General features: G+C 37.5%; 1 protein-coding gene across 2 annotated transcripts in view; it reads left to right on the top strand.

The window, feature by feature from the left end:
- pcxa (pyruvate carboxylase a) overlaps positions 1-19,377 on the top strand; it is a 725,880-nt gene that overhangs the window by 85,731 nt on the left and 620,772 nt on the right. For both annotated transcript variants that reach the window (XM_051932342.1, XM_028802434.2), the window contains exon 7: positions 2,147-2,265. In XM_051932342.1, coding sequence (XP_051788302.1) covers positions 2,147-2,265 — 119 coding nt within the window. The remainder of the gene's footprint in view (positions 1-2,146; positions 2,266-19,377) is intronic.

Raw genomic sequence — 19,377 nt, 5'->3', positions numbered from 1 at the left:
GTGAAAGTGCTTGTTGAAATGAAGCTGTCAATTGCTGCAAGTGCTTGAGAGGAACAGTCAAACAGGTTATTCGCCGAACCAAGACTTAATTTCAACTTTGTAGAATAGAGCAAATATGGCTGAAGATGGGCGACATAAACTTTCTGGGCAACTGGTGCCATGGCCTTCCTTTGCTGCGCAGTAATTGAGCTAAAATCTGGGAAGAAGTGGTTCTGTCAGCCTTCCAAAAAAAAAAAAAAAAAAAAAAAAAAATTTTTTTTTTTTTTTTTTTTTTTTTTTTACTAAACATGGTGTGCCTGTGCCAGAATCTGCTGGCAGTCCAAAAACCTCAAATTTTATTATAAGAGGCCACGGGTTGGCAGCATCAGCATGGCCAGTGTACACACCATGAGACTGCATGATCTCCAGGACAAATTTTGTGAGGTTTGGGAACCACTTTTGGGAGAGGAAGTAAATCGAATGGTCATTCTTGACCCCTTTAAGTCTTAAGTCTTAACCCTTAAATTGTCTGTTCGAGCCCTGTCTTTTTGATCAGTCAGTTTCTTTTAAGTCAGCAACTTCTTTATGGAACACCTTCATCTCCAGTTCATGAAGTGTATACTGTGGGTTGTAGTGCTTGAACATACTTGATCAGTTTCGCCTTTTCCTCTTCAATAGCTCTCAGGTCGCCCTGTATTTCAATGAAGTTCGTCTGCTTTATAGTATTCAGCGTGGTGGTGTGTTTGAGTAGGAAATCTTCAGAGCCCCAGTAGGTGTTCATATTGACACTGGCTTCAGTTGGAGGATGTTTCAACTTCTTTGGAGAGTTAGTAGGTGAGGAATTGGGTCTTAGGCTCTAAGAAGACATCTGTCCTTGGTGACAGTGAGAAATATGGTACAGTATGTTGATTTAGTAGTAAGATTAATGTGGGAGAAAGCCAAAGTGGGTTTTATTGGCATGAGGGGATGGAGCTCAAGCCCTAGCCAGCCATTACACTGAAGCATCTCATGACTTCCACCGTTTACCAAACTGAATGTATACCCTGATTGTGAAGACAACTTTGACTTGAAAAATACTTCACTTTTTCCAGGATTCAAGAGTTTTGTTCATGACACAATTATACAGGTACAATGAGTAGGGAAATGAAAAGCTTGTCTACACCAAGATTGTGCAAAACAAAAGCGCAAACACCGTATAATAAAATAATTTTACTTTTTTAAATCCTTTTCTTAAATAAAATTAACTAAGTTAAATTTAAGTTAAATCTGAAACAGTAAAGTATAAAGTGGCCATACAGTAAATTTCACTTTTAGGTCTGAATGTTTTGTGGCCATGAACCTAAGGGTAAAAGCTCATCTTGACTCGCTCTTGGGCTTTGCCATTAACCTCTGCAACCGCTTGCCTGAGTTGAACAGACTGAACACTCTACTCTCTCGTTTCCTTTTCCGGTGGTGCGCCACCACCATCTACTCAAAACACCATGATGTTCCAACAATGATGGATTGATTAAAAGCCAGAAGTCTGTATGACCATCAGCATCAAGTGACTCCGTGAGAACCCTAATTACAAAGAGGACTATTTCATTTATTAGGTAGAATGCCCAGAGGGGACTGGGTGGTGTTGTGGCCTGGAACCCCTGCAGATTTTTTTTTTTTTCTCCAGCTTTCTGGAGTTTTTTTTTTTTTTTTTTTTTTTTTTTTTTTGTTTGTTCTGTTCACCCTGGCCACCTTGTCTTATTTTAATTTCTTATTTTGTCTTTTATTTTTCTTCATTATGTAAAGCACTTTGAGCTACTTTTTGTATGAAAATATGCTATATAAATGTTGTTGTTGTTTTGCTGGGGTGGTTAGTCCATAATTATTCTAATTACCTGGTCCTACAGCACTTGGTATAGATATCCTGCAGAGAGGGCAGTGCCAACCTTAAGTTGAACTCTGCTGAATGCTCCACTTGCTGCAGGGCTTTTTATTTTCATATAAGCTTGCCATATAAACATTCATCCTTTAAGAAAATGATGTAATGTTTGATCTTGCATTTTAAAAAATTTGGAAAAAACTGTTCCAATATCTGCATGCATCTATAAAACAAGGTTTCTTCATATCTATTTATTTGGCTTTAAAATGTAGAGTTTATCTGGTAAACTTTCAATGTTGTTGTGTTTTCTAGGTGGGATATGAAAATGCTGGAACAGTAGAGTTTTTAGTGGACAAGCATGGCAAGCATTACTTCATTGAGGTGAACTCTCGTCTTCAGGTTGAGCACACTGTTACGGAGGAGATTACAGAGTAAGTACAGTCTTTAGAGTAAGACTGAAAGGAATATTTAGTATTCATCTACTCATTCTTTGTTTGTTGCTTTTTTTTCTGAAGTAAATACTGTAACTATGAGATTTGTCACCAGATATCAAATTCACCAATAACTGTATGGTTATTGGTCTTGTCTTGTGGCGAAGTATTGCCATAGTTTTTTGGCAGCATAGTGTTTCTAGATGAAAGCAAAGACATATTTTGTTTGCACTCTTCTTGATTTGTTGTTTTCTCAATAGAGATGGAAAGAGAAGATGGCAGCTTGGTGAACCGACATAAACGATTACCTATTGATTAGTACACTTTTTTTTAATTAAAATTCTTCATGTTGACTGCAACAGCAAATATTTGGATGGTGTTGGCTCAGTATTGCTATTCACATAAAATGTTCTTATCCCCCATGTCTTGAAGTCATTGAATATTAGCTGGACAGAGATTCTAATCTTGTTACCAACATGCCAAATTGTTTGTGCTCCAAGTCCATTTAACATTTTGAAAATCTGACCAAATTAACTTGCATCTATAGGTTTTATTAGGTCGTGGTATTATGCACAGAGTACAGTGAAATTCTTGCATGTGCCAATCAATGCATCAAAACTCTGGGGCCATGATTAATGAGTACAACTTCTCTACCTGAAAAATCTCCGAGTATATTTGTCATTAACACATTATCCAAAAAAAATCAGTCTCCAATAAATTGTGCAAGAACACCTAATATTTCAAATACTCATTTGGCATTTTTGCTAGTTTAATTTTGTGACATCTACTAGGGATAAAGCAGAGTGACATATTAATCTGGGAAATTACTAAGTGCTCCCAGAAAAAGTGAGCGGTGTTTGTAAGTAGGACACCCAAGCCGTAGATCATGGACCTGAATTGGCCTATTGGGACCTTTTCTTGTGGCTCACAAAGAATAGACCAGAGATCCTGCCACAAATACAATATATAATCCATTTTATTTATTTTTTTTAATTCTCCACTGGATGTCAGTAGTCGCAGTCTGCTACTCCAAGAATGCATTTATCACATCATAAATTTAGAAAATGGTTGGGATTGCAATCTGCAATATTAAACCTGTAGTAATATCATCCCTTTGGGGAGCGCTTAAGTAACTTATTTTTTTTTTTTTTTCTCTAAAATGGCATTAAGGTGAAATTGTAGACTCAGCACTACCCACAGTTGGGTGTTACCACAGTAAAACTGCATGTGGAAACCACTGTAAAATAAATAGACCTTGACACCAAATGAGGTTTTACTACGAGGAGGTCATATATAGAGACGCAGGCATGTTGGGATTCACACATGTCCCGTTCTGGTTCTCCCAAGTAGGTCTCCACTGTTTTCTATAATCTCTATTAAAGAGACTGTTTTTAATGGGTTGTCCTCTGGCCGGCTGGGCGAGATCATAGGGGAGGGCTCTGAGCAACACTGCACAGACTACGTGCTCCACCATCTGTCGGGCATTATTTTGGTCTGTAGCCAGCACCTGATTTTAGCCCATAGGCTTAATGCCTGGGGAGCAGCTGGCAAAGATGTGTTGAATTCCCACTGGAATATTCTCCTTTCCTGGTGCATTCCCACCTTTCTCAAAGGATTTTTCTTTTGTGGGGTTCCGTGGAGCGGTCCCTTTTCTCGGGACCCATAGTAAGTTCCCAATGTGTCCCGCTCTGAGCCCAACTGTATGCCCTTAGTCCACGTGCCCAGTGATCTCGCCCCGGGTTCCCTTTACCCCACAGCGACTGTCTCCAACGTGGCAAATAGGGAACAGTACTCTCCCACTGGATCCTTTCAGTGTTCAATGTCTTGGTCAACTGTCAAGATCTTCAGGTTCTGCTCCTGGTCCCACAAGCAGGCACGCCATTGGGGAAAAAATGAATAGACCTTAATACCAAAAGAGGTTTGGGGTAGGCACCTATATACTTGAATAAGGTTGCAAGAATTTAGATTTTTGGCCATACAGAAGTGTACAGGTTTGAGTCCAAAATAGAACTGAATTCAAAGTGGAGGTTGTCTAGCTTTTAAGGCAGGTCAGTGGAAGTGACGTCATTGGAATCGGGCAGAATTTCCTGTGTCTGGTCTGCAGAGATAAGAGAGAGGTTTACGGCATCCCGCCACCCCCGGCCTGGCATGGAATGACCTTTATTTTGGGCTTCTAGCTGCCTAACTTGTGTACGTGTGTGTGACACCACCTACACAATAGACTAGGATCCAGTTGATGATGATACTGGGATGCAGATGTAGTGGTTGATCAAATGTTTATTCTATAAGTCTTCCAGGAGCTTCAAAACACTACTCTACTGGCATTCATTGGTTCCTGAGGTTGACAAAAATGCATAAAATCATTTTAGTTACTGTTGCACTTTTTACAAAAATTTTCACAAATTTACTATTGAAATGTTTTATTCCATAATTTTCTACATTCCTACATTGTCTTCACAGCCAGCCAGAATGGATGCTGCACAGCCTCTCTGAGCGTGAGGGAAGTTTTCACTTAATAACTAAGATGGTCTTTTGAAACCAATTCTACATTGAAATTTCGACATTTACCTTTTAAAATGGTTGTATATTTATCTGCCTATACTGCAGAGACTGAATTATAGAGGCTTGCTCTGTGAGCATTTGGAAAGTTGCCATAATTGCTTGACATGGACAATTTCTTTGTCAATAAATGAATGTCAAGCTATGCTTGTTATCTATTCAACAGCACATGTTTTGCATTAAGTGCTGGACAGATCTTTATCCAATAAAATACCTGAAATCCTCACCTCATCAGCTTTCGATGGAGCTGTCAAATGTTACTGTGGAATAATGTGATATAAACAATGTTAAGTATAGTTTCTGATCCAGTAGTTTATATATTTTCAGTTGATGCAATTAATCTGTCAGTGTTGTTTAAATACTCTGCTTCCCCCACTGCAATCTGCCTTTGGTGGGCTTGAAATATTGAGACTTAATGTGTAAACAGATGGTATCTCCTCCATTCAGTAAGAAGAAGACTGAGAAAGAGAATGGAAATTAAATTGGCTTAAGCAAATCCTTTCAAGTTAAAGTGCATGCTTATTGCCTTTGTTTAATTGTATTTTGAAAACAGTTTCACAATTTATGCAATGGAGTTTGTTAGCAATAGTTATTTATTTGGTTTTAAATGTTACCTTAAGCCCAGGCTATTTTCATATGAACATGTTTTAATGTGTCTGATATTTCCCCTATGAAAACAAATTCTTAAACAGACTCCGAATATTGATATTGAATGTATTGGTAATCTACTATCTTTTCTGCCTACATATCAATATTATCTTTCTTAAAAACCTATTTTGTTTAACCAGTACTGTAGACCACAGGCTGTAGGATGGAAATCTGTGTGTGTGTGCGTGTGCGCGCATCTTAGTACAATGTGGTAGTTTTTCAGTCCAAACGTTTCTACAGTTAGGAAAAAACAAATTGTTCTTGTTGTCATTTTAGACGCTTTTTGTTTATGTACAGTATTTGGCTAGACAGAAAAGTTACAAGTTATTGAAATGTGAGTTGAATCCACTTCCTCTATAGACACATCCCTTAGTCTATTAGATTTCATCAAAGGTAGCAAACCTGAACTATTATAAAAGCTACAGAAAGCTAAACATGGTCCAGTGCAAATGGTTGGACATCCCTGGCCAATAACACATTTTGATGACATTTGAAATAGTAAATACAACTTTGACAGCAAACTAAAACAATGGCTTGCGTATATAGCACGTTTAAGGTCTTACCGGACATTTTCAATGACGATCAAGCCTGGTAAATGCAAGGGTTATTTCATAACCTTCACCTTGTGTTTTGAAGTGCTTTTATAGAAGATTTCAAAGGTGTTTTTTTTTTTTTTTTTTTTTTTTTTTTTTTTGGCGTCTTCAAGATCTTGTCTTGACCTCCACTTTCCTATTAACTGTCATCTGTCAATGAGATTTCAGACCATGGAGATTGCTAGCTTGGATGTGCTTTGTGTTTCTGGTGTATGTTTTAGTTAAAACAAAAAACACCCTACACTTACCTGAAAGGGTGCTCAAAATTATACAAATGCCACATTTAGTTTTACTTTGTTTGCTGTTGAAGTTGTATTTTTTAATTCCGTAGGTCAACCATATTTATAATTTGGGTGTCCAAACCTTTGTATGGAATAGTATGAAGAACCACAAATGCAGCAAATATAGGCTATCAGAGGTGTGTACTAATGATTTGGTGTTATTCTTAAGAACATAATGCATATTTTGGGTTTGTCCACTAAAAGTGTAGAATTTTTGCATTGGCATTTGCAATTTTTTTTTCAAGTTCAAATCTGCTACTTCTAAAAATTGGAAACAATTTTAGGTTTAACTTTTGTTTTCTTAATATATTATAAATTATAATTTTTTACTGGACTGAAGCCTTGGTTCATGAGCATATTTTATTTAATTTGCCTGTCACTAGATGGCAGCAAATCTCATATAGATTTAAAGAAAAAAAATTGTATATATTAAAAAAAAAAATTATATATATATTATATATTTTTATTATTATTATTTGTACCATAATACAACCAGATTTTTCTGGTCATACTAGCATGAGTCTCTTGTAGTTAATGGTGGTCTGGTGTCTCTTGAATTGAAATGACTTGGCCTGAAAGCTTTAGAGTACAAGCTGGCTTGTGGATTTTTTTTTTTAAATACAGAAATGCTTGCTCAGTAACGTGCCATCCATTTTGTGTTAATTTGTTTATACTGAGAGAGTGAGATGTGCTCACTGTGAGCAGCGGCAGCTAATCCACAACCCCTGCCAGTCTCTTCTCTGTGAAATACTCTTTATCAATTTGTTTTTGTTACCTCATGCTTTATTCAAAAAACCCTTGTCCATTGCGAATACTTTGCTATGCCTTATCCCAGGTTCCATTATTCTCTACTAGAAATGCACTCTTTGGAGCTAGTACTGAAAAGGTAACATTGTAGAAGTGTACACAAAAATCCTACAGGTTTTCATTCTAACCCTTAATGTCAAGTGTTTTGTGGATGATTAACTTTTGCCTTAATTATAATTAAATTGTAAAGCGATCCAACAGACAAGCCGCTAAACTGAGTCCTCAAACTCCAGCCAGTTTCTTTATCTCTCTATCTAAATTGTTTCCATTATTTAGTTTGTGGCTTGTTACTACTGTCATTGTGCCACAGCAGACATTTCCAAAACTTGATTTTCTTTATTGTAAGAACGCCATCAAAATGTTTTTCAGACAACGGAGTCTTATGATATCTGAAAATAAAGGTGAATGGACACTGGTTAGCTGTTCATGTGATGGCTTGTTTAACTTTTTTTTTTTAAATTAGCAGCCAAAGGTCTGAGTCTTGATGATAATGGAATGAAAACCAGCAGCCGTGGTAGCAGTACTGGACTGGAGTTGGAGACCCCTGGTCTAGGTCATGCCAGTTTGCCCAAAACATGCATAGTGAGGAACCTGTTAGCTCATCAGATATGTAATTAAAGGAATAATATTCCAATCCCAAGTATGACAGTTAAGGTGGACTTCATTGCAATATCAGGAAATGCCCCTTGACATAAGGACATCACATTGCATTTCTAAAAGGAATGGTTTCTGCATAAATACCATACCCTTGGAAAAAGCTCAACAATAACCAGTGAAGTTCTATAGGTATTATGGTGCCCTAAACTGTTGAACGGAGGCGCAATTGGCAAATATCTTGTATGGTCTTTGAATTTTTTTTCTAGTCTTTGTCTACCAGTCAAGTTAAAGCATGAAAAGCTACCTTCAATAATATTTCAGTTCAGTAATAATTTGGAAGTCAAGGGGATGCTCCAGGGAGTTCAGATTGACTGTTCTTTCTACTTTGCTCTACGGGTTCCCTTCATTCTTATGTTTGTGGAACATTTCATTTACTAGGTAAAAAAAAAATTAATATTTATTACATTTGATAAGTAAACATATATAGGACTTTGCAGCACTCGCAAAAGGTTCAACAAATGCTTTACTTTTGTGGTATAGTCTCACTACCTCCTTTACTGATGTTGTTGCTTTAGTATACATGCCTCCCCCATTTAATACTGTTTCTTCCCTAAAACTGAATAAATTAAAATAGTATGATGCTGTGTGTGTCAACTATGATGTCCTGTACAAATCAAATCCCTTGCACAGATCTGTTCCCATAGCATCTTGGAGGTCATGACCAAAGTAAACCAGGGTGGTGCAGAAAGAGACAAACAAAAAAAGTGGGACAAAAAGTACAGTTCTTTATTAGAAGATTTCAGTAAAATTTAAGGTCAGTGTCATGCCATCCACAAAAATTATTAAACCCTGTACCAGTGATGGATGAATGAAAATTATAAATCAAGAAGCAACTAGAAGAGGTGGGAAAACCATACGCATTCCTTTTTCTTCTTTCAAAAGATTGCTCACGAAAAGCTCTCAGAACTACACATGCACAAACGGACTGACCGTGAGCTCACCAGTTTTACTCACATACTGTATTCTACTCTATGGGACATAAATGAGTACTGTGCTATCCCTTGTCTGAGTTGTTCAGACTGACTTTAAGGGAGAAACCACTAACAAAAGATGAGAGAAAATGGCAACCTCTAGTGTCTATCCTGTGGTTTGTTTTTTTTTTTTTTTTTTGTTAAATAAAGCTGTGCCAACACCTCTTTCCCCAAATCCCTTCCAACACCTGTTTTGTCCCTTACAAAGGATTTGCACACCATCAGGCATATTACACTATGTGCTTCCTTCAAGTAGGAACCCACTGTATCGGTGAGCTCAAGCTTATGCACCCTTGCATGCCTGTGGACGTACAAACTTCAATACCTCTCTCTTGCAAGTACTCTTGTACATTGTTCATGGTTCCTCTAACACAAAATTTAATAGCTTCACTTAGCTACTTCCCCTTCTTCATGCCAGGGTGGCACAGCACTCCATGACCCACATGTGCCTCGGGCATGCATACCTGTGTGGCTGCATAGCAGTTTTGTTACTAAAGCGTCTACTGCACCACCTCATAATGCCAAAGGTAAGTCCTTCATTACATTTTACAAAAGGAAACTTGGGTAATACTTTGTGAAACACCTGTGAGGTGCACAGGGTTCCACAGTGAAGGCCCAATACTGGCTAGCACAGCAACAATTTTTTGTATAGCCCAAAATCACACAAGGAACACCTTGGTTTGACTTTGACAGTCCATACCCTAGTCTTGACTCTAAGAAGTCCAGGGAAAAAAAATACTCTCAATAAACTGCAGTTGTGTGCATGCAGAAATGGGTGTTTATATTTTCCATTATTATCTTTTTTGGGACACTGTTTAACACATGTTGACACATGGGTTTGTGCATTTTTACATGCAAATTCTGCAAGAGTTTACCTGTGATCCTTTATTTAAAAAAACAAGATCTAGGTTGGAGGATAAGGCTAAGATATAACTGAATTAATTTTGAGCATATGCATTCATTGTGTTCACATGTGTGTTCTGGTAGTACAATGCGTGCTTTGCCAGTTATGGTGGCAGTCCTGTGTATTGTAATCCTGAAGATATATCCAAATCAGACATGGTGTTGGGCATGTTCCTCTACAGCACCTTAAGTGTGTGTGTATAGTCTCCCACATCTCTAGGGAACAAAGAGTTGGCTACTAGGGAATCAAGAGCAGGCTTCCTGAGTTAATTTTCCTCTGGGGTGGAGGACCACAAAACCTGTGCACCATAGTGCTTTTTTTTTTTTTTCTTCTTCTCTCTGTGTGGAAAATGTGCTGCAAATCACAATTTCTTCGAAGCACACTATGCACTCTGACTGTGATACACACAGGCGTCATAGAATATAATTGATTGTACTAGTGTCCCGCTGATCACCTGTGTTACAGGAAAAAAAAACAAAGGGAAAAGCAGAAGTGTGAAAGATCTAGATTTGTCCCCATTGTATTGAGTCATAAATGCTCTAAAGGAGGGTTGTGTTGGCCTATTACATTGTAGTAACTGAGAGAACTAAAATTGGCCCATCCTATGATCATTGTCAAATAAATGAAAGTACAGCTTGGTCAATCATTTTAAGACTTTAAAGATTACTTGAAGGTTTTAAAATTTTAAAAGTTTAGACCTGTTCTCATCAATAACTGAAATCAATAATAATGACCAGCCTCAATAAATTGTGCTATATGGTATTAAGAGTTGTCTATTAGAGCTCCATTTGTAATATGAAGTTGTGCTAGAGCAAAAGTGTCTATCCTAAATTCAACTATCAACTCTGGAAGAATATAAAAGTATTTTGGTGGACTCATGTTTGAAATGATTTGTCTATCCTATTTGTCATTTTTAGAAAAGACCATAAGAAATTTATTACTTCAGAACTTTGTCCCAACTACATTATGAACATTTTTGGCTGAGGAAAATTCAGATTAGATCTGAGGCTTTATTTGGTCAGATTATGGGCTTTTTTCCTGTGAAGTAAATCCAGCTTTTGAGAGCTCTGCCATAAGTAAACATACCATAATAATTTAAAAGGTTGATTTTAAGACCTAGGTTCCCCTTTCTAAAACTGTTGTACACGAACATTTCAAATTTATTCTGTCCTGCCTTTTCAGGAAGGGGAAAATTCCTTAAAATGCATCCCTAATACTTTTAATTGATCATTTTTGAAGACAAAATTATTTTCTAAAATTTGAAGGAAGAGTCTTGAGAGTACTGCTTTCAGTGATTTTTTTTTTTTTTTTTTTTTTTTTTTTTTTTTTTTTTTGTGTGGTGGGTTTTAAGTCCTGTGTTTTTTTTAGTAATTGAATGGAAAAACTATTGTAGAAGAACATTTTAAAAGTTAGCTTTCACCAATTTAAAAAAAAAAAAAAATCTATTCACCAGACCAGTGAGAAGTTGTCAGAAGGCAAAGGGGAAAGCGGAAAGACCGCTACCTTAGAAGACTGCTGCTGCCCAGTCTCTTGGCCAGAAACTAATTAGCTCACAGAAAAGGCTATTGATCTAATGATACCAAGTATTGACTATGCAAGGGCCTTATGTATCTATGTGGAGTAAAAGTGAATGAGGGAGGTCAAGCTATGCATGTTTAATATGCCTGAAGATGCTAGGAAGTTCTTAAAGACTAATTTTTACAATGGAAATGTTTCTTATGGCTTTATTCATACATTGCCAATAGACTTTTTTTTTTAACAATAACTGGAAACTGAATGTTACATACAGTAAAGTAGATGTTTACATATCTAAGGCAGCTGAAAATGCCTTGCATTTATCTGGCAGACAATGAATTGCCAAACAGAAAAGCTGTGGACAATCTATTACTGATTTAAAATAAAAAGGGTGTGCTTGTGTGAAAATGTACAAAATAGGTATAGGGGATATACCTGTATATGCTGAAAAAAATTAAGGGAACATTTTAAATCACACATTGAATCTCGAATAAAATATTCAAGTGGAAAATGTTTACTGAATAATACTCTGTAATTCATTGATTCAACATTCATCCATCATCCAACCCGCTATATCTTAACTACAGGGTCATGGGGGTCTGCTGGAGCCAATCTCTGCCAACACAGGGCACAAGGCAGGAAACAAACCCCAGGCAGGGCGCCAGCCCACTGCAGGGTGCACACAAACACACACGCACACACTAGGGACAATTTAGAATCGCCAGTGCACCTAACCTGCATGTCTTTGGACTGTGGGAGGAAACCGGAGTACCTGGAGGAAACCCACACAGACATGGGGAGAACATGCAAACTCCACGCAGGGAGGACCCAGGAAGTGAACCCAGGTCTCCTAACTACGAGGCAGCAGTGCTACCCACTGCGCCACCGTGCCGCCCTTGGATTCAACATCATACTGAAAATCACAGTGAAAATTTGAAATTACAGGCAGATTTAACTTCTGTGAATTTCATCATGGCAACTCATAATGTGACTCAGTAGTGTGTATCGCCCCCACGTGCCTGTATGTACTCCTAACATCTGTGCATGCTCCTGATGAAATGGTAGATGGTGTCCTGGTGGTTGTCCTCCCAGACCTGGATTAGGGAATAAGTGAGCTTCTAGACCGTCTGTGGCACACAATTGGGTTCAGGTCTGGGGAACATACAGGCCAGTCAATGGCATCAATGCCTTCATCATCTAGGAACTGCCTACACACTCTGGCCACATGAGGCCAGGCATTGTGCTGTACCAGGTGTAACCCAGGTCCCGCTGCACCAACATAAGATCTGACAATGGCTGAGGATTTCATCCTGGTACCTAATAGTAGGCAGAGTATGGTTGCCTAGCACCTGGAGGTCTGTGTGAACCTCCAAGGATATATCTCTACACACCATCACTGACCCACTGCCAAACCAGTCATGCTGGATGATGTTGCAGGCTGCATAATGTTCACCATGGCATCTCCAGAGTCTCACATCAGTTACATGTGCTCTGTACGACTCTGTTCTCATCTGTGATGAGAACTGTGTGCCAACGGTGGAAAACAATTGACATTTGCCAGAAAATGCCACAGTTGAGCTGCATGATGTTGGGCTGTGAGCACAGGTCCCATTAGAGGACATTGGGCCATCAATGTTTTTTTTTTTTTTGTTTTTTTTGACAGTTTGTTCGGAAACATGCACACCAATAGCTAGCTAGTGGTCATTTTGTAGGGCTCTGGTAGTGCTCATTCTATTCCTCCTCACACAAAGGAGCAGATTGTGGGTCGTGCTGCTGGGTTGATGCCCTTCTACGGCACTTTCCAGCTCCCCTTGTGTAAAGGCCTGTCTCCTGGTACTTCCTCCATGCTCTTCAGACTGCTGGGAGATGTAGCAAAGGTACTTATAGTTTTGCCATCCTGAAGGATGGCTGCAAGTACCGCCTTATGCTCTCAGTAGTGACAAGGACATTAGCAAAATGCAAAACTAGAGAAGAATTGGTCAGGAAGCATAAGGAGAGAGCAATTAACTGTGGCCACCACCTTCAATACCATTCTATTTTTGGGGGTTGTCTTACCATTTACCTGTCCATTGTACCTGTTGTTCCTTTCATTTGCACCAAAGCAGCTGAAATTGACTCATAATCTCTTCTGTTTCCTAACTGGACCGACTGATTTGATATTCTTGAAGCTTAATTGACTTAGTGTTAGACTGTGATGATTAAGTGTTCCCCTCATTTTCTTGAGTAGTATATATTTTGTATTGATGCTTTCTGTTAGTATCGGTGAAATCTCTAGTTCTATATTATAGGTAGACATCCTGTATAATTATGGTGTTAGTGGGATCATTATATAGTGGCTAATGGTAAGCAGTTCAGGAGAAGTTAAAAGGGAGATAATGAACAGGTTGTTTGGCACCTTTTGTGAAAGTAAAATGGTTCAGGTGTCCAAACCTCCGCAGTCCTTTTAAGGAATGTTTGGAGTAAAAAGTTCTTAACTGTTTTAACACTCACTTCCATTTCCCCAATGAATGTTTAGTGATTCCCTATTATATGGTGGTTTCTTGTAAAGATGCCCTATAGGTATTCTATGTAAATACGGCGGAACTCAAGTCAAGACTTGAGGGGGATGTAGTCATTTCCTTTACACTGTTAAGCTTGAACTCTCTAGACAATATTCTGCTACCAGCTAGTGAAAGATATAACATCATTCTGTCAAATATTAAGTATATTTGTATGTGTTCTGCCACTTTATAATAAGTCTGTGGTAACTCAATTTAAGTGGAGTGGAGCTTTCTTCCAAAAACACTGACAAACAAACCTTGAGTTCAGTTATAATACAAACTGAAACAGAACCATTGCTCGAATTGAACAATTGTGGTGATGTGAATTCATCACCATGTGTTGACATGGATAGTGAAACTGATTTATATGGTATTGCACAACTGAACTGCTCTTATATGCCTGGTGAATTTGGTTGTGTATAGCTTCTCTGTGGTGTGACAGTAGCCTTGTGGCAAAAAGGCAGTGATTACAATAAAGTGCAAGGATAAAAATGAGAGAGTTGGCCCAGAGTGCTGTTCACAATGCTGTAACTGTCACGGTTTTTGTCTTGGAAATGTCGAAGTTATTAAGTCTTGCACTGTGGTAGCCTACAATAACACAATGGGTTCATTGTTCATGCACATGAGGGTAGAATATCAGTACCTGACCCGCAAGTAACAAAACAAAACAAAAAAAAAAAAAGCGGTCAAAGAAACCCGTCAGTGCTGTACTTATTGCAGCTTTGGACTGCGCATTTGTATGAAAGTGTTTCAGATCATCACATGAAAGGTTGTGTGCTAAATCTGCACAGGTAGAGCAGTGAGTGCAAGGTATAATTCTCCTAATGTTTCTTGATTTGTTATTTACATGACTTTGTTAAAATTTTTATTTTTAAAAAGGTTATACTGTAGGTCTGTTTTTTGGAAGTGATGTGTTTGCTATAGTGCATTGTTTTCCTTTACAGTTCCATTCTCTGTTAGAATTTCTTTCTGGTCCTAAATTATCACATGGTGGTACTAGTTTTCCTTTTTTAATGGAATTATTGCAACAATAGTAGTAGTCTGTGTCTGATTATAATACAGTGTAGCAAAAAGATGAGTGCCCTTTCCTGTTAGAACATGAAAGAGGAGAAAAAATATGCTGTAGAAGTGCAGTGCAGTTCTTAATAACTGTAGTAGCCAGCAGGATTCTAAGGATCCTGTATTTTGTGTGAAGCATAAACTGTATGATCTACAGCTCAGGTGCAATAAGTTGTGCCTGCAGTTTGTGGTTCATACACACAAGCTGCATTATCAGAGTTTGACGAATTGGACTGTATTATTCTCAAACCCACATGTATCCTCCTATTTAGAGTGTTTTTTGTGTTTTGTGCAGGTAGATTGGCTTGTGTCTGAGGAAATATATTTTTCCATTAGGGAAACTTTTCAACTTTGTTCACAAACTGGAAAATTCCTGGGAAATGTACTTGTTCTTGACCTAAAATTGTTGGATTGGTTTTCCTGGGATTAATAACTACTTGACCTGGCACTTTACCAGTAAATTACCAAGACAACCTGCATGTGAAAGGTTGTGTGGGGTTTTTAATGTTTATTTGTATAGGAGATTCAACTTGTATGATGATCATGCTATATGGAATAGACTCTTTAGGCCTGTTATAAAGTCCACACTTGATATTGTTTTCTTTCTGTCGAGATACTTTCTTGAAATTTTCTGGGAAAATTTATTTTTCATGTCATTACAATAGCATGGTGTGTGTCCTGTATAAATGATGATTTACGTTTGGCTTTTAGATATAGTAGGTCTCATGGAAGCAACTGGGCTTATTTGTGTATATTTGCAGTATAGGATGAAAACATAAGTCACTGCTCAATATTTATGTAGTAAGAAGATGTGTTAGTAGCACTCAAGTTTTATAGCACAACATTACGAATTATTACATAGCTGCATCAATATCCTAGCCATGCATGAAGGAGCCTTCTTTGACAACGCTTTGGTAGAATGTGTTCAGTTGTTACAATGACCTTCATGGTTAGGTGCTTACAGCACCTACTGATTGCCTGATGCATCAGTGAGCACTGCTCAGCCTTTAACGGATGCTTGTATAAATCAGTTTTTATACTGGTTGAGTGTTTTGTGATATTTGCTCCTCTTAGTTTTCTTGTGGTTCATAGTTGCTCTGAGCCTATTTGTATATATAATATACTATTTGTATAATTCCTGTATTTTTTGATTTAATATTTTTAATAAATTTAAAAAAAAGTAGTTTTCTGTTATTGATATTTTCTAGAAAACCCAACAAAAGTGCATTGCAAGTGTAGTTCAGTTGTTAAAGGAAACTTTCCAGGTAGGCAAGACAGATTTTGATAAACTGAAGCATAATATAAATGCCATATTCAAGCACAGACATTTCAAAATTTACTATCTGGCCCAAAGTAAAACCATTGTATTAAGAATTTTTGTTTGATGTTAACTCTTAGATGTTCTCAGATCAGTCCTTACAAAATGATATGATGCAATAATTCACAAACTTTAAACCTTCCTGATACTAGGAAGTACTTCAACAGAGAAGTTTTTATCTGTGGCACCTCTGCATGATAACTACCGTTTTTCACCCTCTCAAACTTGCACCATTTTTAATGTTTGGAAACTGTACAGGAATGAAATCTCTTAGAGGTTTGTACATGGATAATGTCTTTGCATCCTACAATTTCACTCCAAATGTAGCTTCCCATCAACACATTCTTCCCCCCCCCCCCCCCCCTTTCTAAATTATAAACTTTACTAAACAAAATCTGCCCAATTTTCCTCACTTCCCACCTACTTCTATTCCAGAAGAAATATTGATCAGTCTTGAGGACTCAAAGCATTTCTCTCTATTATTTAAAAAAAAAAAAAAAAAATCCTGGAAAGCAAAAGCAAGGCTACGATATGTGATCTTCTCGGAAGACATTTAAAAGACCTGCGAGACAAAAGAGACATGCCACGGAGCGGCTCGCAGGGACTGTAAACATGAAACTTGGTGCCAAGAGATTGTTCCAGGGATGTCTCGCGGGGACGTGGAACATGAGATTCTTGCAAGACACGCCCTACTTACAAAAGATATCATATAACAGCACACCCATCAAAAAACACTTAGTAGTGTAAAAGCACATAGTACACACAGATAATGTGCTCTCAGCACATATAAAGCGTATAAGGACAATACGGAGAATAGAGACCCAAATGCGTTGGAGAGAAAGGCAGATAAGAGATTATGAAAGCAGTGGAATTCGAAAGGCTCAAACAAACAATGGCGCGATACACATGCAGGGAAAGGTGCAGAATATAAAAGCAGTAAAATTCGAAAGTATTGTAGCGTCCCAGCCAGGTTGAGGGCTTTTTGGATTTAAGTGACTGTCGGGTCCGATTGAGGGAGGGCGGATTACAGCACGGAAGACTGATAGTGCGGTATTGATTGATGCGGTAAGGGGGGGGCGTTGGAGAGGGTGCTATAAAGGTGTTTGAGGTTAGGAAGTCAGCAATTGTTCAAGTAAAACTTTTGTGACACTTTATCATGTCAGTCGGTACAGTATCAAAGAAAAGATAGAAAAGATCACATTACCACAAACAAAAGGTGATTAATCATCAGAACCAGGTAAATTGAAAAAATAGCAGGACAAATCGAGGTCAGAAATAAAAGGCAAAGAGTAGACAGTCTTTTCGCATTTGCATCATTCAATGCTCAAAACATGGATTTACACAATAATGGACTATATGCTATGAGAATCTGTGGTCCCTGAACAGTTAAAGGAACGATAAGTTAAATTTCAAAGAATACACAATTCAGTCAGGCGTATATTGATGATCACGGAAAAGCGATGCAAATTTTAACAGGCAAAAAGAAAGGTAATGTATGTATTCTACGAATAACATTACACACCAAAGGAGATCGTGATATGCCATTCGTATTAAAATGTTTACAGTTTACTGAGAGAATAGCTTTTGATATGACAATCAATAAATCACAGGGACAAACATTAGAAAAAGTCAGATTATTTATTAGAGAAACAAACAATATTCACTCACGGGCAGTTATACGTTGCATTATCACAATGTGTCTCCAGAAAATATTGTTTTTAGTGAAGCTTTAAAGTAAAAGTGCAAATAATGAAACTGAAACAATTCCAAAGAAAAAAAAAAATTTAAATTGTATATCCGATTAACCAAACACAGGGGTTGGTGAGCGAAGCGAGCAGGCGGGGAAGACCCCTAGTCTGTAATATATTAAAGAAAATTCCTTTCAAAGTTCCCGGAGTACAGTGGGAAAAGAATCTCATAATTAACAATTCAGAAAAGGAATGGAAGGCAGCCATGCACAGAATTCACTCTAGTTCCAAATGCGCAAAGTATGCAATTATTCAACTTAAAATCTTTTTTATCAAGCACATCTATCTCATTTTAAAATTGTCCAAAATGTTTCCAGGGCAAGATCCAACCTGTGAATGTTGCAGTTGAGCTCCAGCCTCATTGGACTATGTTTTGAGCGTGCACCAAAGTAATGCAATTCTGGACCAAAATCTTTAAATGCCTATCACAGTCTTGGTGTCACAATCTCTCCTAATCCACTAACAGCTGTGTTTGGTGTACTCCCAGATGGGCTTAAAGTGGAGAAGGAGAAACAAACTGTAATTGCCTTTACTTCACTATTGGCACGTAGACTTGTCTTCCTCAACTGGATGATTCCTAGCCCCTTTTTTTTTTTTTTTTTTTTTTTTTTTTTCCCCCCCCCCCCTTCCAGTGGTTAACTGATGTTTTATGTTATTTGAAACTGGGGAAAAAATCAAATTCTCACTTGGAGCAACTGTTCAAAACATTTTTAAAACTTGGCTGGATCTAATCAGTAACATTTTTAGAATAAGCATTTATTTTGGGGGGGAAATAATAAAAAGTGTTTAATATAAACCTTCCTGATAAATAACAAATAGACATTGCTGCCTTCCATACTAGGTAACAACGTCCAGTGTATTTTGCAAAATAGATTTGTCAGATTGACGGTAATATTGACTATACTAGATGTACTTAATAGTTGGTATTACAGTGCAAGCAAACAATTGTGCCCTGTTGGAAGTGATGTGGTATAACTGAGTGTATAGTAGACCACACTGTAAAACTTGAGATTAAATTGGGGGGGGTTGTAATAGGGTAATGCCTAGAAATATCACTGATTTTTAAATATAAAATAAGAAGAGGAAAATAAAAGGAAAAGTGGTATAGTTTATAAAATAGACTTCAAAATTGAAAACAATTGGAAACTAGTTGGATTCTTTGTCAGAAAGTAAAATTTATTTTTATTTATTATTTGATTGATTTTTTTTTTTTTTTTTTACTTTGTAAAAGTTTAGTTTGGTAGTGAAAATATCATAAGTAAGATCCACATCTATAACTTGTGAATTTTTAAGCTACAATCTTGATCAAAAGAGGTAACTTTTTTAGGCTTTAACATTAGACTCCCTGAAGCCTACGAATAAACTCGTAATCCTGGCCCACCTTTTCGCACCTCTCCATCAGTGTCTTTTGTTTTGTAAATGTGTTGATCAGCACAAGCAGCAAGCTACCTGCTATCCCATCCTATCCCATAATATATCATCATTTGGAATACATACATTTAATGTGTGTTC

This window comes from Erpetoichthys calabaricus, chromosome 1, assembly GCF_900747795.2.
Source record: "Erpetoichthys calabaricus chromosome 1, fErpCal1.3, whole genome shotgun sequence".
Classification (NCBI taxonomy): domain Eukaryota; kingdom Metazoa; phylum Chordata; class Cladistia; order Polypteriformes; family Polypteridae; genus Erpetoichthys; species Erpetoichthys calabaricus.
This window is presented reverse-complemented; position numbering and strand designations above follow the sequence as displayed.